Genomic DNA, 21220 nt, shown 5'->3' on the forward strand with positions numbered 1-21220 from the left:
TGAAGTGGAGGCGGGGACTAGAGCGTCCTTCCTAGACCATTGGCCGCCTGGCGTGGCTCGCGGCCGACGGGCTCGGGCTCGCTGAAAAGGCGGTGCTCTCCGCGTGGCCCCGGAAGGACTTCGAGGGAAGGCGGGCGAAGGAAGCAGGCGAGAGGCGGAGGTAGCCCGAGAGGGCAGTTGCGTGCGGAGCAGACGCCCGCGGCCTGGTGAGCTTCCAGACGCCGGCCCTCCCGGATCCAAGCCCGCAGAGCCACCAGGCCACCTCTCCCTCTTGTGCTTCCGGGAGCCGTCGCGAGCGAGTGCGCCTGCGCGACGGCCACTCCGCGCGCCTCACCGCTGTCCTCGCGCCGGCCGGCTGCCCGAAGGTTCCTGCCGAGCTTCCCGCCCGGCGTTTCGGCTCGGCGGCGCACCGGCGTGCGGCATGTCACGGCGACGGCACAGCGACGAGAACGATGGTGAGTGCCCTGGGCTCGGCCGCCGAGGCCGCGCCCAGGAGGGGTCGAGCTTTGGCTTCTTTGGTCTTCGGGTCTCGAGCGAAGGGATGGAAAGCCCTTCCCTCCGGGAGCGTTCGGGGAGCCGCGGAGAGAAGAGGGTGGTACAGCGAGAGTGTGGCCGGGCGACTTCTGAAAAACCCCTGCTTCTCCCCACCCCGCCTCCTTCAGTCGTCGGCCGAGGAGCGGCCTGGTGGACCCCTGGTCTCTAAGGACTCTTCAAGATTTGGCCCTTAGCACCGCCGAGCAGGGAAGTACACCTGTGTCTTTGCCGCCGCCTCTTAGGGATAGTGACAGGGACCCACTCATCCCCGTGTCTCGTTTTGACCCTCAAACTGCACCTAAAAAGGGCTCTCAGAAGACGAGAGACCTGATGAATCGCAATCTGAGCTCTCTCCTGTACCGGTCATCCGTCGTTTTGCCTTTTTTCAAGCGGCAAGGAAAGAAATCGGTTTCTTATCCACACCCAAGAGGTCTCTAAAAAAAAACATGTACGTAGGTTGTTGTGTTAGATTTTGAACTGGCCGTAAGCATATTTCTCTCGTGTAAGAAAAAGTGCCGGAAGACTGGAGAGCTCGTAGAGATTTAGATCTAAATTCTCATCTCCATTTGCATGGTTGCGCTCATGGGGATCATGGAGTTGCCATCATAAAAACCAAGAATAATTTTGCTAGTTAAAAATAGAAAAGGTGCTTACATTACAAAAATCAGTCAAGCACACACATCCAAAAAAAGAAAAACTAACAGTAATTCTGTTATTAATATTGTAGGGTATTGTTCTTTGAAAAGAGTGTAGTGTAGTGGTTAAGAGGCCAGACTTTGGAATCAGAGGGCTTAAGTTCAAAGCTGGACCCTGCCATTTACTTTGTGATCTTGCCCAGGTTATATCACCTCTTTAAACCTTAGTCTGTAATATAGAAGTAATGATACATACCCCTCGGTTTTGTGAGGATTAAATGAGGTAACACATGTGACTAATTGCTCATGATGGTGTGTATTTTATCACCTGTTAATGCTTAAGAGGTGATAAACATTAGCAGATGTCGACAATGTAAGAAAAAGTACAGAAGAGAACATTTGAATTAATTTTCTCCACTAACATTTTTCTCTCCTTGAATGTTGGGGCACTTTGGGGCAGGAGCAGAATCCCACTAATTTAGTTTTAACAGTGAAATATCAGATTTCTGCTAGGGCATGGCTTGAGAGGATATTCTAGTTCAGCCTTCTCATCTGACACTTAAGGGTCTAAAATTTTAGTGTAATTAACATGGAGACACGATTAGCAGTGCCCAGGCACCAGTGAAAGCAAGTCCAAGGTTCTTGTCACTACACAGGTATTACTACGCTGCATGCTTTGATTTTTTTTTTTTTTTTTTTAAACACAGGAGGCTTCTTTGTATAATGTACATACAGGGCACAGAAAATAGTTTTCAGGTGCTTTGCCTTTGATTAATTAAAAACTTAATCACCTAGAAGTCATCACTTGGGGTTTGAAGAAGTTGAGACTTTTAAAGTTCTTCCCATTTTCTTTGCTCTTCTCATGCTCTCTCTACTCTTCTTCTTCTCTCTTCTAGGGCATCCCTAAAGGGAGAGAAAATGTTTCCAAGGGGCAGCCTGGAGAATTGGATGTGAATATGTAGAAAAACAACTTTGGCTTTGGTTATTGGGATGCTGGCATAACTTTCTTAGGAGTTAGCTTCTGGCAGCTAAATCACTGTCCATTCGGGTCTTGCTGCAGGAACCTCAGAATAAATATGTAAAGACAAAACAAAATAAGGAGTTAATTAACCAGAGTTTACTATGAATAATATAGTAGTCGAGGGGCAGTTTATAGTCCCTCTTAGATACTACACCAAGTCTGGAACTTTTGTAAATTGCAGAAGTTTGGGTAATGAACAGCTAGGGTTTATCCTAAACGGTGATCTGAATCAAATATTTTAGATACTTTTCTTTTGGTTAAGCATCTAATTTTTTTAAAAATCAGAAATATTGGAAGCTTAAATACTGCAGAAAGCTATTTTAAAATAGGCTGAATTATTATTGTTGTATTAAATAGATGCATCTGAGCATTTCTGGATTATTGTCAGCTCTTATCAGTCACTGACTGCCATGGCTTGTCATATGGCTTGACTAGATATAATAATTTATTCAACAAATATTTAACAGTGCCAGGCACAGTTCTAACTACTGACAGTACAGCAGTGGACAATATAAAGATTCCCTTTTACAGGCAGACAACAATCAAGTAAATATAGTGTATCATATGGTGTTAAGTGCTATGGAGAAAAAGAAAACTGGATAAAGAAAGTAGAGGCTGCTGTCGGGGAGGAGTTGCCATTTTGTATTGGTTGGTCAGGGAAGGCCTCACTGAGAATCGCATCTGATCAAAGACCTGCAGGAGGTGAGGGGGCAAACCAGATGGCAGTGTGGGGGAAATGCAGTAGTCTAAGCAAATGGAGCCTGAAGTGCAAAGGCTTTAAGGCTAGAGTATTCCTATCATCCTGAAACAACAAGGAGGCCAGTGTTGCTGTAGCAGAGTGAGTGAGGGGGAGAGTTGTAGGAGATAAGATCGGAAGGGTAGCAGAGGATCAGCTCACAGAGGGCAATTTTAAAATTGTATCTCTGTGCTGAGACTAGAGTGTCCTTGATCCAAGGAGATAAGTTCCGGAAGCTATACCAATGAAGTTCACCTAGAGATGGATTTATAGACAAGGAAAGGAAAGTCCTAAATGGAAATTAATGTGTATGGATACTGGTCCAGTGCTAAATCTAATTCATTTCTTAGACTCTTTTTAAGAATGTCTCTGAAGCTTTTCAGTTATTTTGGATATGCATACAATAGATGTTCAATATATTGCTTTGTTCTTTTAAGAAAGTTTTTAGATTGTCCATAATCTTGGCCAAAACCCCATATTAGTCCCTTTTAAGCTACTTAGAATTAGGTCCTTACCTTTTAGGTGGTGACTGTTCTTTTACCTAACTATAGAAAATAAAACGAATAGAAGGGGCTTCCCTGGTGGCGCAGTGGTTGGGAATCCGCCTACCAATGCAGGGGACGCAGGTTCATGCCTCCGTACGGGAAGATCCCACATGCTGCGGAGCGGCTGGGCCTGTGAGCCATGGCCGCTGAGCCTGTGCGTGCGTCCGGAGCCTGTGCTCCGCAACGGGAGAGGCCACAACAGTGGGAGGCCCGCGTACCACAAAAAAACAAACAAACAAAACAAAACAAAACACGAATAGAAGTGAAGGGATTTGTAATTCTGACAAAAAGTATAGTTTGTTTCAGAAGTGATGGTTACTTCTTTAAATCTGCAGGATCGAGGTGCTTTACTTTTCCCCTTTCCCTTGTTGTTTTTGTTACTTTCTCTTTAACAGAGTTGTTTTTTTTTTTTTAAAATCACTTTAGTCTTTATTATTTATTTATTTATTTATTTTCTTTTGCGGTACGCGGGCCTCTCACTCTTGTGGCCTCTCCCGTTGCGGAGCACAGGCCTATGGCTTACAGGCCCAGCCACTCCGCAGCATGTGGGATCTTCCCGGACGGGGCACGAACCCGTGTCCCCTGCATCGGCAGGCAGACTCTCAACCACTGCACCACCAGGGAAGCCCCAGAGTTGGTTTTTGTTTCCACTTTGTGGGTCTAAAATTTTTTATAGTACATACAATTCTAAATAAGGATATAAGATGTGTAGTACAGTGTATCCATATAGAATAAGGATCACCTTACAGGCGAAAAATTATTTGGTGTATTAAGATTCTTTCTGATGGCTTTTTTGTTGCGTTTTTATTTGGCTGCATTGGATCTTAGTTGCTGAGCATGGGCTTTTTCTAGCTGCGGTGCGCGGGCTTCTCTCGTTGCAGAGCACAGGCTCTAGGCGCACAGGCTTCAGTAGTTGTGGCACAAGGGCTCAGTAGTTGTGGCTCGCGGGGTCTAGAGTGCAGGCTCAGTAATTGTGGCACACGGGCTTAGTTGCAATCTTCCCAGATCAGGGATCGAACCCGTGTCCCCTACATTGGCAGGTGGATTCTTAACCACTGTGCCACCAGGGAAGTCCCTTTCTGATGGGTTTTAATAGAGACTTGCTTCTCTCTTCTAGCCAAGGGTGTCAGAACGAAGTGCTAATGTGTAGCTTTAATTTACATTGTAAAACTTCTACTTAGTTAACATGTTAATATAAAATCTGTTGTTGTTTTGGGAGCTACCTTAGATATGCTTTCTTGAGGGTAGGTGAAAACATTCAGCTCATTCCCAAAATTTTATTCTTCTTTAAAGTGCTTTATTCTACTTCCCCATGCTCTTGCCCACATTCTCTTGAGTTCAGTATCCTGTTACTGTGCATGAGTTCACATTGTGTCTGTACCTCCCCCTCCCATCCCTCTTTATATTCTCTCCAATATCAGGTGAGTGTGGGGCATCTCTTACTTCTTAATACTTTCTGCCTCTTCTCATTCTCCAAGCATAGTAAAAATGAGAAGAAGAAGAGAAAAGAGTTACACTTCAGAGATAGGACTGTATACTGTATTTTCTAGTTTTTCTTCAGAAATCCTACCTTCTCTCCCCACAGCAGTATTTTCTTCTTTTCAGTCTTACAAGAGGGCCTAGGAGGGTTGCTTTAAAGACTGGGGTATAATTCTAAACTGATTTGAGAACAAGCCAGCTGGATGGTTAATTTAGAGAGGGTGTGGAGGTGGGATGTGGGATAAAGGGTTTTGGCATAGTAGATGGGCCAGAAAGAAAGGAACAATGGTTAAAGTTTTAAAAAAAAAAACCTGCTCTCATTCAGCTAGTTTTTTAGCATCTGCATTCTCCCAGCCTTACCAGAATCTGGTTCTGAAGAACATTTAGTATAGTCTGCTTTCTAGAACAGAGTTTCTCAACATCAGCACTGTTGCCATTTTGGGCTGGATTATTCTTTGTTGTTGGGAGTTGTCCTGTGCAATGTGGTATGTTTAGTAGAATCTCTGGCCCCTGCCCACTGGATGACAGAGTTGTGACAACTAAAAATGTCTCCAGAGATTGCCAAGTGGCTCCTGGGGGACAAAAATCCAACCCAGTTGAGAACCACTGCTTTTGGAGAAGGCTATTTTAATGTCCTGGCTGATAGCTTATATAAACATCGCATCAAATATGTCATTTTTTTCAATGAATGAATCCTGGAAATAGAAGTCCTTTGTGTCGAATTTGGCTCTTGGGGTGGTGGAACCTTTATAGAGATCCTGTGACTTCAGTTTAATGTATATTTGAGAATCAAGGTCACTGATCCCACAATACCACACATGTCCACAACTTTACACGGATACATATCTCCAGGAATACATCACAGCTGTCATGCTGCATGTGTATTATATTTTTTATGGCATTATCCCTTCAAAACTATCCCTTCAAAATTCAGTGGTTATTTAAACCAGTTCCTAATGATAACTAAGGGGCTGGGTGGGGGGGGGGGTCAAAGCACACAGTGCTTTGCCCTGTGGCCTTTTATAATACTTTATTTGGCCCTATCTAGAAAGTAATAGATCGGTTTTATTCACCTTGAGTTCAGGTGGTAAGTACCTGAAGATCATTTCAGACATTGGAAAAATTTTTAACACCTCAAGCTTAGAATAGCCAAGTGCTGTGTTTTATGAAAATCATTGTATTTTTCAAGCCAAATGTTCCAGTGGCAAGTAAGTAATTATGAACTCTGTAAAAATGGTTCAGTTCCTTTGGCTGTACAAGTCTGGAGAAGATTAAAAATATAACTTGCTACTGAGTAATCCTATATCTGCAGATTTTCATTATTAATACAGATCTCCAACACAGTTACAAATTATTGCTTCCTTGTTCACATGCCATCCTAATAATCTAATTGGTGGAAGTTAAAAATTGAATTATACTGGGAGACTAGCCAACATTGTGTGCAGCAACAGCATCATGTTCAATATTTAACACCTTATTTGAAATTTTTTCAGCTTTATGTTAGTCCACAAAAGGATATAAGGTGGGTATGTTGAGGTTTTAAACAAAATATTGGTAGTAAGAGATCACTAACAGCAAGACTGAAAATACACAGTCCAGTGCTTAAGGATGATTTGTAGCACAGCTTCATTCAAATTGAATTCTTTAGCGACCAAAATGACAGAGAGAAGACTGCTAATGATTTCAGAATGGTAGTTTTTATTTGTTTGCACAACTCTGAATGACACCGTTTTTGAACATAATAGGATCACTAAAGTACGGAACCAAGAGCTGGTTAAAGCAGGAAACCATAAAACATACACCTTTTCCCCACCGATTGTTTGATATAGTACTCAGGACTTTTCTTTGAGTATGTCTGCTGATTGTAATTCTCATTGTTTGGGATGAACTAGACCCTAGTGCTGCAAGGTCTGTAGAAGCGAAACCGTTAGTTGAAGAGTTAAGAGCTCAGACATTTGTAAAAACTAGTGAGGAATCCTAATGTTTTATGCTCCCTTTCCCATCTTTTGAAGTTTTCCTCTTCATACCTTTCTTTTTTAAAAACTTTTTTCCCCCCAATCAAGTCTTTCCACAGCACTCAACTTGGTTTTTACACCCATATTTCATCAGTTTACATAATTTTCATTATTAAAATAATGAGTACTACTGGCACTGACAGGTTTCAGGAACAAGTGACTAAGGATGAATAAACAACTCAAGTTCAAAGAATGGGAGTAGCCATACATGAGTGTTACAGGGAGTCTTCTAACTGCTAGTGGTTAGCATGTTATGGGCACCTTTGCTGCCTATCCATAGAAATGGACAGGGCTGCTGCATTGCGTTGCTCCATGGGGGCACTATAATCACAAAATTTAACATAAATAATGCTTCCTGGAGTTATTATGGTGCCACTGGGTATGGAGACAGTTGGTTGATCTAGCCTTGTCTGAGAAGTGGAGGGTCAGTTAAGCACTTCTGTGTGTAAATAGTAGGGCTTCTGGTACAAAAGTGATTATAGCATTAAAAAAGTTAACGTTTTTGATAACAGATTCATCGTGTAATGTTCACTTTTTTACATTGTTGAAACAGGGGGACAGCCTCACAAAAGAAGAAAGACCTCTGATGCAAATGAAACTGAAGATCATTTGGAATCTTTAATATGCAAAGTAGGAGAAAAGGTATGATCAAAATAGGCAGAGACTGTGATGGGCTTAGGGTTGTAGTTAACTGTGCTTGATTAGTTTCTGCATCTGCAAGCTCGATGATCTAAGTTGTGGGCAAAGTTTGTATTGCCATATATCTATATCCCAAAGTAAATGCATATTAAAAGCCTTGGAATGCAGAGAGTTAAATGTTATTAGTAATTTTCATAGAATATGAGTCTTAGAAGGGACCTTAGGGAATAGTCCACTCAATTTAAAAATGAAGACCAGGGGCTTCCCTGGTGGCACAGTGGTTGGGAATCTGCCTGCCAATGCAGGGGACATGGGTTCGAGCCCTGGTCTGGGAAGATCCCACATGCCGTGGAGCAGCTGGGCCCGTGTGCCACAGCTACTTAGCCTGCCCTCTGGAGCCCGTGAGCCACAACTACTGAAGCCCGCGCACCTAGAGCCCATGCTCCGCAACAGGAGAGGCCACCATAATGAGAAGCCCGCACACCACGGCGAGGAGTAGTCCCCGCTGGCCATAACTAGAGGAAGCCTGTGCGCAGCAATGAAGACCCAATGCAGCCAAAAATAAATAAAATAAATAAATAAATTAAAAAAAAATTTTTTTAATGTATTAAAAAAAAATGGAGACCGAGGAAGTTCTGGATAGGTGAGGTAATTTGCCCAGTCATACAGTTAAGTGAATTAGTTAGGGAAGTAGAATAGAGCCCAGAATGTCCTCCCATTTCTAATACTTGTTTTGCTGTCTTAGATTGCTTTTTTAATTTTATTTGTTCTCTTTTCATGGTTTTCTAAGGAATAGTAACAACCTGAATTTATTTATACTAAACTGTCAGTGCCTTATGTGTAACTTTTTTATCGTCACCTAGAAAATTTTAATGCACTAATTGCTGAGTACTTGACAGATATTTAATATGCTGTCCTCTACAGAGTGCCTGCTCTTTGGAGAGCAACCTAGAAGGCTTGGCTGGCGTTTTGGAAGCTGATCTTCCTAACTATAAGAGCAAGATCTTAAGGCTTCTTTGTACAGTGTATGTATACAAAAGATTTATGAATCCAGGTGATAATGTATTATCTACTCTTAAATGCTTGTGAATGTTCAGAAGATGTGTTTATGTTTCATATGTCATCTGCTTTCATTCTGTGGGGAATTTGTCAAATGAAATGACCTTTTGCCCTTTGGCGAACTCTTAGCGATAAATAGGATGAAAATTGAGCATTTTCTTTGTTTCGTTTCTTGTATCCTTAGAATCATTTGAGTTGACTACTTTTAAGTGAGAAAGTAGACAACTTCACATTCAGCGATTTTCTTTTAAGCACGTACAATTAAATATATATAATAGGGTTTAATTTATACTTTTAATCAGTAGTATCAAACATATTTGAGAACCAGTCACTCGAGTAACAATAGCCCTTCTTAGAAGGCTGAAGATACTTTTGAAGCTATGACATATAATAGGCATAATCTTTCTCTGAATTAGATTAGCTAGAACGAGTATCAGCATTTAATTTGTAAGGACATTAGAATGGGAAAAGTCTTACATGAAATCATGAAACAGTCTCTCCCAACAGTGGAATTAGCAATCCAGACTTCCTCATCACTCAGGTGGACATTGGTCACTCTAAACTGTATGCTTTGCAAAGGAGTATCTATGACTTCTGGATAAAGGAGTCTTCATTATAAAGGTGCCTTAAAATGTTATTTCAGTTATTTTAAAATAATGGGTTTTTTAAATTGCTTACAGCTCAGTTTTGAAATTTAAAAATGTACACACAAATTGAAACTATCAGTGGATTTTACTTTAACATCTCATAAAGTACAAATAATTTCAGATACAATTTTTTTAAGGAATCTAGTTAATATTCAGGAAGACATGTCCTTAGACTAAGAAACTTAATACTAAGAAAAGTTATTTGGCTATAGTTATCCGTAGATTCCTTCTGTTCTGAAAGCATTTATTAGAATAGAGTAGATTTATGCTTAAACTCTGATGGAAGCCATGACTTTGAAGCAGGGGAGGGTTGAGGAGGAATGGTTACTATCAATGCAGTTATTTTTTTTAAACCTAAATTGTCCCTAACACTCTTTGCTAGGAACCTTGGGAAAATGCAAAAAGTATAAGAGAATCTGAACAATCAGGAGTTCCCATTTGCTTTTCTTTTTTGAGCTGATTTCTAAAGGCTGCCTAAATTAGGGATCAACATTTGCTTTTTTCAAAGATTTATTACTATAATCCTCTTCTCTGCTTTTCAAATAACTTTAATGAAAATTAACACACTTGAGTAAGCAAACTGGATGTAAAGATATCTTACTCTATCAGAGTACCATGTTAAAAATTCAACAATTTAACTGATAGGAACTGGTTTTAGTTCTGAATTTTTTCTAAGCAACTAGAATAGTGTTTCTCAAAGTGAAATTCTGATCCCGTGATATTTGGTTGGCTAAGTTTAGAAATGTTGATTGCTCCATCTCCCCCTTAATGATTCTGCATTAAAGAACCTTGTTTCACTCAGCAATTGCCAGATATTTTACCATGGAAACCATTTTCTGTAGACCTGCTATTCAATTCCACTAAGCACATTGGAAGAAAAACTGGTCTAGTGTCAGTTATATCTATTTTAGTTTGATTTCACAATTAGAGTGTTTTACTTTCTTAACTCTTGGATTAACTAATTAGAATTAAAATGAAAAAATTGAGGGAGCCATGTCTGCAACTCTTCTCAATATTTTTGCCTTTTCTGACATTGTTTTAAAAACATAGCTAAATGTCATGCTTTTCTAAAGTTAGTAAAACAATTTAAAATTTTTTATAGTATAAAATTCAGCAACTTAATGCTGTTGTTTTGGGATCTTCTTATTGTGCTGGGTTCTCAAATCAGTGCACGTCTGTTACCTGAGAAGTTGACAATTTATACAACATTAGTTGGACTACTAAATGCCAGGAATTACAACTTCGGTGGAGAATTTGTAGAAGCCATGATTCGTCAACTTAAAGAATCGTTGAAAGCAAACAATTATAATGAAGCTGTATATTTGGTAAGTTTTTTGTTTTTTTGGCTTTTGGGGAGCTTTTTGGTATGTTATGACTTAGTGTTGGGATGAAGGGGAGAGGTGAGCTACAACCAAATAATTTATCTTTTCTCTTGAAATACAGTTCCCCACTCACCACAACAGCTGCTCTTTTGAAACCATTCTTTTTTTTTTTTTTACCTTTATTGGAGTATAATTGCTTCACAATACCGTGTTAGTTTCTGTTGCACAACAAAGCGAATCAGCCATATGCATACACATGTCCCCATATCCCCTCCCTCTTGAGCCTCCCTCCCATCCTCCGTATCCCACCCCTCTAGGTCATCGCAAAGCGCCGAACCCATCTCCCTATGCTATGTTGCTGCTTCCCACCAGCCAACTGTTTTACATTTGGTAGTGTATATATGTCGATGCTACTCTCACTTCGCCCACCCACCCCATGTCACCAAGTCCATTCTCTGTGTCTACCTCTTTATTCCTGCCCTGCAACTAGGTTCATCACTACCTTTTTTTTTTTTTTTAGATTCCATATATATGCGTTAGCATACGGTATTTGTTTTTCTCTTTCTGACTTACTTCACTCTGTATGACAGACTGGGTCCATCCACCTCACTACAAATAACTCAATTTCGTTTCCTTTTATGGCTGAGTAATATTCCACTGTATATATGTGCCACATCTTCTTTATCCATTAATCTGTCAGTGGACACTTAGGTTGGTTCCATGTCCTGGCTATTGTAAATAGTGCTGCAGTAAACATTGTGGTGCATGTCTCTTTCTGAATTATGGTTTTCTCAGGGTATATGCTGAGCAATGGGATTGCTGGGTCATATGGTAGATCTATTTTTAGTTTTTTAAGGAACCTCCATACTGTTTTCCATAGTGGTTGTATCAATTTACATTCCCACCAACAGTGTAGAAGGGTTCCCTTTTCACCATACCTTTTCCAGCATTTATTGTTTCTAGCTTTTTTGATAATGGCCATTCTGACTGGCGTGAGGTGATACCTCATTGTAGTTTTGATTTGCATTTCTCTAATAATTAGTGATGTTAAGCATCTTTTCATTTGCCTCTTGGCTATCTGTATGTCTTCCTTGGTGAAATGTCTATTTAGGTCTTCTGCCCAATTTTTAACCGGATTGTTTGTTTTTTTGATTGAGCTCCATGAGCTGTTTGTATATTTTGGAGATTAATCCTTTGTTTCATTTGCAAATATTTTCTCCCATTCTGAGGGTTGTCTTTTTGTCTTGTTTATGGTTTCCTTTGCTGTGCAAAAACTTTTAAGTTGATTAAATCCCATTTGTTTATTTTTGTTTTTATTTCTGTTACTCTAGGAGGTGGGTCAAAAAAGATCTTGCTGTGGTTTATGTCCGAGTGTTTTTCCTATGTTTTCCTCTAAAAGTTTTATAGTGTCTGGTCTTAACATTTAACTCTTTAATCCATTTGGAGTTTATTTTTGTGTATGGTGTTAGGTAGTGTTCTAATTTCATTCTTTTACATGTAGCTGTCCAGTTTTCCCAGCACCACTTATTGAAAAGGCTGTCTTTTCTCCATTGTATGTTCTTGCCTCCTTTGTCGTAAATTAGGTGCCCATATGTGCGTGGGTTTATCTCTGGGCATTCTGTCCTGTACCATTGATGTATATTTATGTTTCTGAGCCAGTACCATACTGTCTTGATTACTGTACCTTTGTGGTATGGTTTGAAGTCGGGGAGCCTGATTCCTGCAACTCCATTTTTCTTTCTCAAGATTGCTTTGGCTATTTGGGTCTTTTGTGTTTCCATACGAATTGTAAGATTTTTTGTTCTAATTCTGTGAAGAATACTGTTGGTAGTTTGATAGGGATTGCATTGAATCTGTAGATTGCTTTGGGTAGTATAGTCATTTTCACAATATTGATTCTTCCAAACCAAGAACATGGTATATTTCTCCATCTGTTTCTGTCATCTTTTATTTCTTTTGTCAGTGTTTTATAGTTTTGTGAGTATAAGTATTTTGCCTCTTTAGGCAGGTTTATTCCTAGGTATTTTGTTCTTTTTGTTGCAGTGGTAAACGGGAGTGTTTCCCTAATTTATCTTTTGATTTTTCATTGTTGGTGTATAGGAATGCCAAAGATTTCTGTGCATTGATTTTGTATCCTGCAACCTTACCAAATTCATTGATTAGTTTTCTGGTGGCATCTTTAGGATTTTCTATGTATAGTATCATGTCATCAGCAAACGGTGGCAGTTTTACTTCTTCTTTTCAAATTTGTATTCCTTTTATTTCTTTTTCTTCTCTGATTGTTGTGGCTAGGACTTCCAAAACTATGTTGAATAAGAGTGACAAGAGTGGACATCCTTGTCTTGTTCCTGATCTTAGTGGAAATGCTTTCAGTTTTTCACCATTGAGTATGATGCTTGCTGTGGGTTTGTCATATATGGCCTTTTTTATGTTGAGGTAGGTTCCCTCTGTGCCCATTTTCTGGAGAGTTTTTATCATAAATGGGTATAGAATTTTGTCAAAAGCTTTTTCTGCATCTACTGAGATGATCATATGGTTTTTATTCCTTAATTTGTTAATGTGGTGTATCACATTGATTGATTTGCGAATATTGAAGAATCCTTGCATCCCTGGGATAAATCCCACTTGATCATGGTGATCCTTTTAATGTGCTGTTGGATTCTGTTTGCTAGTATTTTGTTCAGGATTTTTGTATCTATGTTCATCAGTGATAATTGGTCTATAATTTTCTTTTTTTGTGATCTCTTTTTTCTGGTTTTGGTATCGGTGATGGTGGCTTCGTAGAATGAATTTGGGAGTGATTCTCCCTCTGCAATGTTTTGGAAGAGTTTGAGAAGGATTGGTGTTAGCTCTTCTCTAAATGTTTGATAGAATTCGCCTGTGAAGCCATCTGGTTCTGGATTTTTGTTTGTTGGAAGATTTTTAATTATGGTTTCAATTTCATTACTTGTGATAGATCTATTTATATTTTCTACTTCTTCCTGGTTCAGTCTTGGAAAATTGTACCTTTCCAAGAGTTTGTCCATTTCTTCGTGGTTGTCCATTTTATTGACATATAGTTTTTTGTAGTAGTCTCTTATAATCCTTTGTATGTCTGCAGTGTCAGTTGTGATTTCTCCTTTTTCATTTCTAATTTTATTGATTTGCGTCCTCTCCCTTTTTTTCTTGATTAGTCTGGCTAAGGGTTTATCAACTTTGTTTATCTTCTCAAAGAACCAGCTTTTAGTTACATTGATTTTGGTATTGTTTTCTTCATTTCTATTTCATTTATTTCTGCTCTGATCTTTATGATTTCTTTCCTTCTGCTGACTTTGGGTTTTCTTTGTTCTTCTTTCTCTAGTTGTTTTAAGTGTAGAGTTAGATGTTTATTTGATATTTTTCTTGTTTCTTGAGGTGAGATTGAATTGCTATAAACTTCCCTCTTAGAACTGCTTTTGCTGCATCCCATAGGTTTTGGGCTGTCATGTTTTCGTTGTCATTTGTTTCTATGTATTTTTTTATTTCTTCTTTGATTTCTTCAGTGATCTCTTGGTTATTTAGTAGACCACTGTTTAGCCTCCATGTATTTGTGTTTTTTACAGTTTTTTTCCTGTAATTGATTTCCAGTCTCATAGTGCTGTGGTCAGAAAAGATGCTTGGTAGGATTTCAGTTTTCTTAAGTTTTCCGAGGCTTGATTTGTGAACCAAGATGTGATCTTTCCTGGAGAATGTTCCATGTGCATTTGAGAAGAAAGTGTATTCTGCCACTTTCGGGTGGAATGTTCTGTAAATATCAATTAGATTTATCTGGTCTATTGTGTCATTTAAAGCTTGTGTTTCCTTATTTTCTATTTGGATGATCTGTCCATTGGTCTAAGTGGGGTGTTTAAGTCCCCTACTATTATTGTGTTACTGTCGATTTCTCCTTTCATGGTGGTTAGCATTTGCCGTATGTATTGAGGTGCTCCTCTGTTGGGTACATAAACATTTATAATTGTTATATCATCTTCTTGGATTGATCCTTTGACCATTATGTAGTGGCCCTCCTTATCTGTTGTAGCAGTCTTTATTTTAAAGTCTATCTTATCTGATATGTGTATTGCTATTCCAGCTTTCTTTTGATTTCCATTTGCATGGAATATCTTTTTCGATCCCTTCACTTTCAGTCTGTATATGTCCCTAGGTCTGAAGTGGGTCTCTTGTAGACAGCATATATATGGGTCTTGTTTTTGTATCCATTCAGCCAGTCTGTGTCTTTTGGTTGGGGTGTTTAATCCATTTGCATTCAAGTTTATTGTCGATATGTATGTTCCTATTACCATTTTCTTAATGGTTTGGGGTTTGTTTTTGTGGGTCTTTTTCTTCTCTTGTGTTTCCAGCTTAGAGAAGTTTCTTTAGCATTTGTTGTAAGGCTGGTTTGGTGGTGCTGAATTCTCTTAGCTTTTGTTTGTCTGAAAAGCTTTTGACTTCTCCATCAAATGTGAATGAGATCCTTGCTGGGTAGAGTAATCTTGGTTGTAGGTTTTTCTCTTTCATCAGTGTATCCTGCTACTCCCTTCTGGCCTGCAGAGTTTCCACTGAAAAATCAGCTGATAACCTTATGGGGATTCCTTTGTATGTTATTTTTTGTTTTTCCTTTGCTGCTCTTAATACTTTTTCTTTGAATTTAAATTTTGTTAGTGATTAATATGTGTCTTGGTGTGTTTTTCCTAGGGTTTATCCTGTATGGGACTCTCTGTGCTTCCTGGACTTGGGTGACTATTTCCTTTCCCATGTTAGCAAAGTCTTCCCCTGTAATCTCTTCAGATATTTTCTCAGACCCTTTCTTTTTCTCTTCTTCTGAGACCCCTATAATTTGAATGTTGGTGCATTTAGTGTTGTCCCAGAGGTCTCTGAGATTGTCTTCAATTCTTTTCATTCTTCTTTCTTTTTTCTGCTCCTCAGCAGTTATTTCCACTGTTTTATTTTCCAGCTTACTTATTCATTCTTCTGCCTCCGTTATTCTGTTATTGATTCCTTATAGTGTATTTTTCATTTCAGTTATTGTATTGTTCATCTCTGTTTGTTTGTTCTTTAGTTCTTCTAGATCTTTGTTAAACATTTTTTGTATTTGTTTTTTGGTATGTTATGACTTAGTGTTGGGATGAAGGGGAGAGGTGAGCTACAACCAAATAATTTATCTTTTCTCTTGAAATACAGTTCCCCACTCACCACAACAGCTGCTCTTTTGAAACCATTCTTTTTTTAAAAAAATTAATTTATTTATTTTATTTATTTATTTTTGGCTGCGTTGGGTCTTCGTTGCTGCACGTGGGCTCTCTCTAGTTGCAGTGAGCAGGGGCTACTCTTTGTTGTAGTGCATGGACTTATTGCGGTGGCTTCTCTTGTTGCGGACCACGGGATCTAGGTGCACAGGCTTCAGTAGTGTGGCTCACAGGCTCTAGAGCGCAGGCTCAGTAGTTGCGGTGCACGGGCTTAGTTGCTCGCGGCTTGTGGGATCTTCCTGGACCTGGGATCAAACCCGTGTCTCCTGCATTGGCAGGTGGATTTTTAACCACTGCGCCAGCAGGGAAGTACCGAAACCATTCTTATTAAAGATACAGAGCTCATTACTGAGTCCAGTGGCTTCTGTTAACTCAATCCTAGTTGACCTCCCTGTAACATGGGATGCTTTACACTACTTGGTTTCTGCAGCACCACTCTTTTCAGGACCTCCTGCTGCCACCTACCTTCTATTCGTCAGTCTCCTTTTACTGGGTAACCTTCCTTTGCCCTTTAAATTTTTGTGTTTCCCAGGATTCTGTCCTCACTTCACTTTTTTCCAAACATTCTCTGCTGAAGCATTCTCATTCTCTTATAGCTTCATAAACTACCTTTATTTTGATGACCTTCCCCCCTACCAACTCTAATCTGTATCTCCTGCTTCAGCCATTCTCCTGAGCTCCAGACCTTTGGTCCAAATACTACCTGGATAGCCCTAAGGTATCTTGCCTGGAAGTCCCTGAATTAATGCATTCTTTATACCTCCTTTTCTGTACCCTCAGCCCAACCCACACAAGTGGTTGCTATTTACTGGATAGCCCGTCCAGAAACCTGAGCATTAATTTTTGTCTTGCCTTTGCCCTCTCATACCAGTCTCCAAGCCCTGTCTGTCCTACCTCCTAAATTTCTCTCCAGTCTGTCCCTTCTCCTTGTCTCCAGGGCCTCTAGTGTAGTTCATGCCTTCCTCGTAATGTCTTAACAGCTCTTAACAGCTCTTTTTGCATCCAGATTCTCTGCCTTTCACTTTATCTTCTGTAGTGGCACCAGAATGGTCTTCTGTAACTAGGCTCTGTTCATGTTGGTTACAGGTTAAAAACCTCAGTTCCTTCCCATTTTCTACAGTGGATAGTCTTCAAAGCCTGGTGCACAAGATGATGCAGGAAGTAAATATCAGAACTCTTACTTATCTTAAATGGAAATGGAATTAAGCCTTATTAATACATAACACATAGATTGACAGTGGGCCAACTTATATTTATATATAAGTAGATATTTATGTGTTGAGGTATGTGATCAAATTCTTTTCTACTGAGTACATAATCAAAAGAGTTTGGACACTCATCACGCTATTAAGTTCAGATTCCATTAAGTCTGATCCTTCATGGTTGCCCCAGTCTGTTTCTCTTTGCCTCCCATATACCCTCCAGCTCTATCTGAATTACTTGCTGGTCCCTGAACACACCTTGTTTTTGAACCTTTCTGCCTAGAACCCTCTCCTTGCTCTCCACGTGAGGACTACTTTTTTCATCCTTTATGATCTAGCCCAGTTGTTACCTCCTATATGATGTTTCCCCCTACTCCCTTTGTCCCTATTTCTAGAACGCTTTATTTATCTTTTAGTATAGGATTTATCCATCTGGGTTGAGACTGTGCTTGTCCCACTAGTCTGTGAGCTCCCATGTGACAGAGACTTTAATAGTGCTCAGCAGTGGCACACAAAGGGCACCCAATAAATATCTGTTCATAAATTTCCATTTCTGTGGTCCAGCGAAAATTTTTTCACAGCCAAACAGAAAAGAAGATTATTGGTTGTAATAGCTAGAATATTACAGTTTAGGTTCTTAGTTTAGTATAAATGTAAAGCTATAAATGCAGATTCCTGTCCTTCCTACAGTGTCTGTCACAACTACTCAGCTCTGCTGTTATAGCAGAAAAGCAGCCACAGACAATATGTAAACAAATAAGCATGGCTGTGTAAAAGTCGATTTGTGGACAATGAAATGTAATTTCATATAATTTGTATGAATCAAAATATTCTTTTGGGTTTTTTTCAAGCATTTAAATATTTAAAAACCATTCTTAGTTTGCAGGCTGCTTAAAAAACAGGCAGTGGGGGCTTCCCTGGTGGCGCAGTGGTTGAGAGTCCGCCTGCCGATGCAGGGGTCACGGGTTTGTGCCCCAGTCCGGATAGATCCCACATGCCGCGGAGCGGCTGGTCCCGTGAGCCATGGCCGCTGAGCCTGCACGTCTGGAGCCTGTGCTCCGCAACGGGAGAGGCCACAACAGTGAGAGGCCTGCATACCGCAAAAAAAACAAACAAACAAAAACCAAAACAGGCAGTGGGCTAGATTTGGTCCTTGGGCTGTAGTTTTTCAGAACTGTGGTTTCAAACATTACAGAATTGCTTGTTTTATAATTATTATAAAGGACATTTAGATTTCATAGAAATTGTTCTCCCCACCAGGTCCGTTTTTTATCTGATCTTGTGAATTGTCACGTCATTGCTGCCCCATCAATGGTTGCTATGTTTGAAAATTTTGTAAGTGTAACTCAGGAAGAAGATGTGCCTCAGGTAAGAAAACCCCTTGTGCTGAATCTCGTCCATATAGTACCAGGAATTTTTCACTGGTAACCCTTTAGTAGTAAAAACAGAAGATTAACAGTAGATTTATCACATTGTAAATTCTTAATGTCTAAAAGTTAAGTCAACTGGTATAATGGTGGGTTCTTTGTGACATCTGTACATTAGTTAAATGATTCTGTCTAGTAACATTAAAGCTAATATATCTAAAAATGCTCTAAATGAGCCAGATGTCTTTGTTAAGTCCTACTGAATTGCGTCCATAGGATTTCATTCAGGAATAAATATAATATGAATGAAAATTCACTAGCACCTATTTTAAATGTACCTTTTTAAAAAAATTCTTTAGGTGCGCCGGGATTGGTACGTGTATGCATTTCTATCATCTTTGCCCTGGGTTGGAAAGGAGTTGTACGAAAAGAAAGATGCAGAGATGGACCGAATCTTTGCCAACACTGAAAGCTATCTTAAGTAAGGGCACAGCAGCTTGGTAATGATTTTGTGTCCCCTTAAGTTTTTTCAGAAGAATTTTGTTATAAGTTTCATTTTCTATTAATAGGTAATTCTTTGGATATTGTTAATATCTACTTAGTTACAATAAAGCTAAAGGAAGTCTAAAGATAAAAATCTGCTTTCTCATTACACTAAGGTACCTTTAAATGATTTTTTAAATGTTTTATATTTTTCAAAAGTTGTACTGTTTTTTTAATACTATATAGATGTTTGCAAAAGAATGAAAATAAGAGTATGAATATGCTAACATTTGAATGTCATTTCCCCTTTTTATACAAATGATAGTCCAGTATACACATTGTTCTTCTATACACACTTGCTTTTTTTTTCCCTCTTAATATAGTTTGGATTCGTTGCATAAGATATTTAGCTCTACCTCATTCCTTTTAACAGCTGTATGGTATTCCAGTCTTTTAATGTACTGTAATTCCTTTAACTAGTCTCCTGTTGGTAGACATTGAGGCTATTGCAAGTCTTTGGCTATTTTAAACAGTGTTTCAGTGAATATCCTTGTACATAAGTCTTTATGTGCATGTACAAATATGTTTTGGGGTGGCAGGTACAAATATGTTTTGGGATGATGTGAATTCTTAGAAGTGGCATTGCTGGGTTGAAGTGTCTTTAACAATTTTAATTTTGATATTTAGTCAGATTGCCTTCCAAAGAGATTATACTCTTCCATATGTCGTCTAAAGAGATTATATCAGTTAGCCCTCTGCCAGTGATGTTTTTGAAACCGTGTATTTGCCTACATTTTGGCAATGCAATACATTATCAAAGATTCTAATATCTGCCAATCTGATAGGTTAAAATGTTTCACTCCCTTAATTTGCATTTTATTAATTATGAAAGCAACTGAATATCTTTTCATGTTTTAAGAACCTAAATGTAGATTTTCATTCTTACCTTTAGAAGACGCCAGAAGACTCATGTGCCCATGTTACAAGTATGGACTGCAGAGAAACCGCATCCACAAGAAGAGGTAAATTGATTTCAGTCTCTTGTGATACAAGCACAGAGTAGATTCTTATCTCTGTGACATATTCAAATCATCCCATTTGTATACCTCAGATGCGTTTTCACATTTCATATCAGGGGTTCAGCTCCTCATAGCCCTAGGCATATAGTGGATTTTTAATAAATGTTAGAATGTCATCAAAACATTCCCTATTCTAGAGTTGATGTATTTTTTATTTAAGTGCCCAATTTGAAAAAATAAGAGGTATCAGCCCCAGACAGACTTTATAAAATAAGTAAAACAAAAACAGAAACTTCGCAGTATTCCTTAGTACTGTATTTAATTGTAAGTTAGCTTGCTTTTGTATCCTGTATTTTAGAAGGCAGTAGATTTTTGGTTTTGTCTAGTCAAAATGTTATTTCATCTAGCCTCCAAATATCTATTAATTGTTAAAAATTAATCTGTCTTTAGTATTTAGATTGCCTCTGGGCCCAGATTCAGAAATTGAAAAAGGATCGCTGGCAGGAGCGGCACATCCTAAGACCTTATCTTGCCTTTGACAGCATCCTGTGTGAAGCACTGCAGCACAACCTGCCTCCTTTCACACCACCTCCTCACACTGAAGATTCGGTGTACCCGATGCCAAGGGTCATCTTCAGAATGTTTGATTACACGGATGATCCTGAGGTACATGCATGACCAACAAAAGTGCCTTTCAAAGCGCCTGTGTTGTGTTGTAATTGTGGTTTAATCTTGTTTGAATTATGCCTATGGGACATTTTAATTTTGAGTTATTTATTATCTAAGAGGGTCATTGGCAGCGAAGTTAACAGTTTAATTCAGTGAATGGTATCACCTCATTATTCAAGAAATCATTTAGGCAGTGTAAATTGACAGCACGGTGTACAATTGAAGAGTGTAGGTTTGAGAGGCCAAGTAGGTTTGGATTTTAATCCTGGCTTAGTCATAGCCCAGCTGTGTGCTCTTGAGTGAGTTATTTACCTCCCTACCTTAGTTTCCTAATGGAATAATAACAGTATATATCTCATAAAGTTGTAATGAGGATTAAATTATTAACACGCATAAAGTGCATAGAACAGTATGTGACACGTGATGAGTGCTCAATAAAGTGTTTTTAATTTTAAAATCCCAATGATTAGTATAAGCTGACATTATAGTTCTTAAATATATGTATTTTTTATTATGAGGTCAGGTTGTTGATAGCTGTTATACTTTAGCAATTAAGAAAATGTATAATTTTGATATTAACATTTGATATAAAAATTTACATTTTA

The 21220-nt window shown here is 38.9% G+C and overlaps 1 protein-coding gene and 1 long non-coding RNA gene across 4 annotated transcripts in view; one reads left to right on the top strand and one right to left on the bottom strand.

The window, feature by feature from the left end:
• LOC125964736 (uncharacterized) overlaps window positions 1-21220 on the bottom strand; it is a 169158-nt gene that overhangs the window by 39617 nt on the left and 108321 nt on the right. The gene's annotated exons all lie outside the window — the stretch shown is intronic.
• The window catches only part of NCBP1 (nuclear cap binding protein subunit 1), a 44906-nt gene continuing 23839 nt past the window's right edge, over window positions 154-21220 (top strand). Inside the window, exons 1-8 of one of the 3 annotated variants that reach the window (XM_033431162.2) lie at window positions 154-455; window positions 7519-7607; window positions 8529-8629; window positions 10479-10635; window positions 18338-18445; window positions 18804-18925; window positions 19880-19949; window positions 20397-20612. In XM_033431162.2, the coding sequence (XP_033287053.1) occupies window positions 422-455; window positions 7519-7607; window positions 8529-8629; window positions 10479-10635; window positions 18338-18445; window positions 18804-18925; window positions 19880-19949; window positions 20397-20612 (897 nt within the window). In that variant the 5' untranslated portion in view covers window positions 154-421. Of the gene's footprint in view, window positions 456-7518; window positions 7608-8528; window positions 8630-10478; window positions 10636-18337; window positions 18446-18803; window positions 18926-19879; window positions 19950-20396; window positions 20613-21220 lie in introns of those variants that run through there. The other 2 variants (XM_049711135.1, XM_033431165.2) reach the window with 2 other exon arrangements.

The sequence above is a fragment of the Orcinus orca genome, chromosome 6 (assembly GCF_937001465.1).
Source record: "Orcinus orca chromosome 6, mOrcOrc1.1, whole genome shotgun sequence".
In the NCBI taxonomy this organism is placed as follows: domain Eukaryota; kingdom Metazoa; phylum Chordata; class Mammalia; order Artiodactyla; family Delphinidae; genus Orcinus; species Orcinus orca.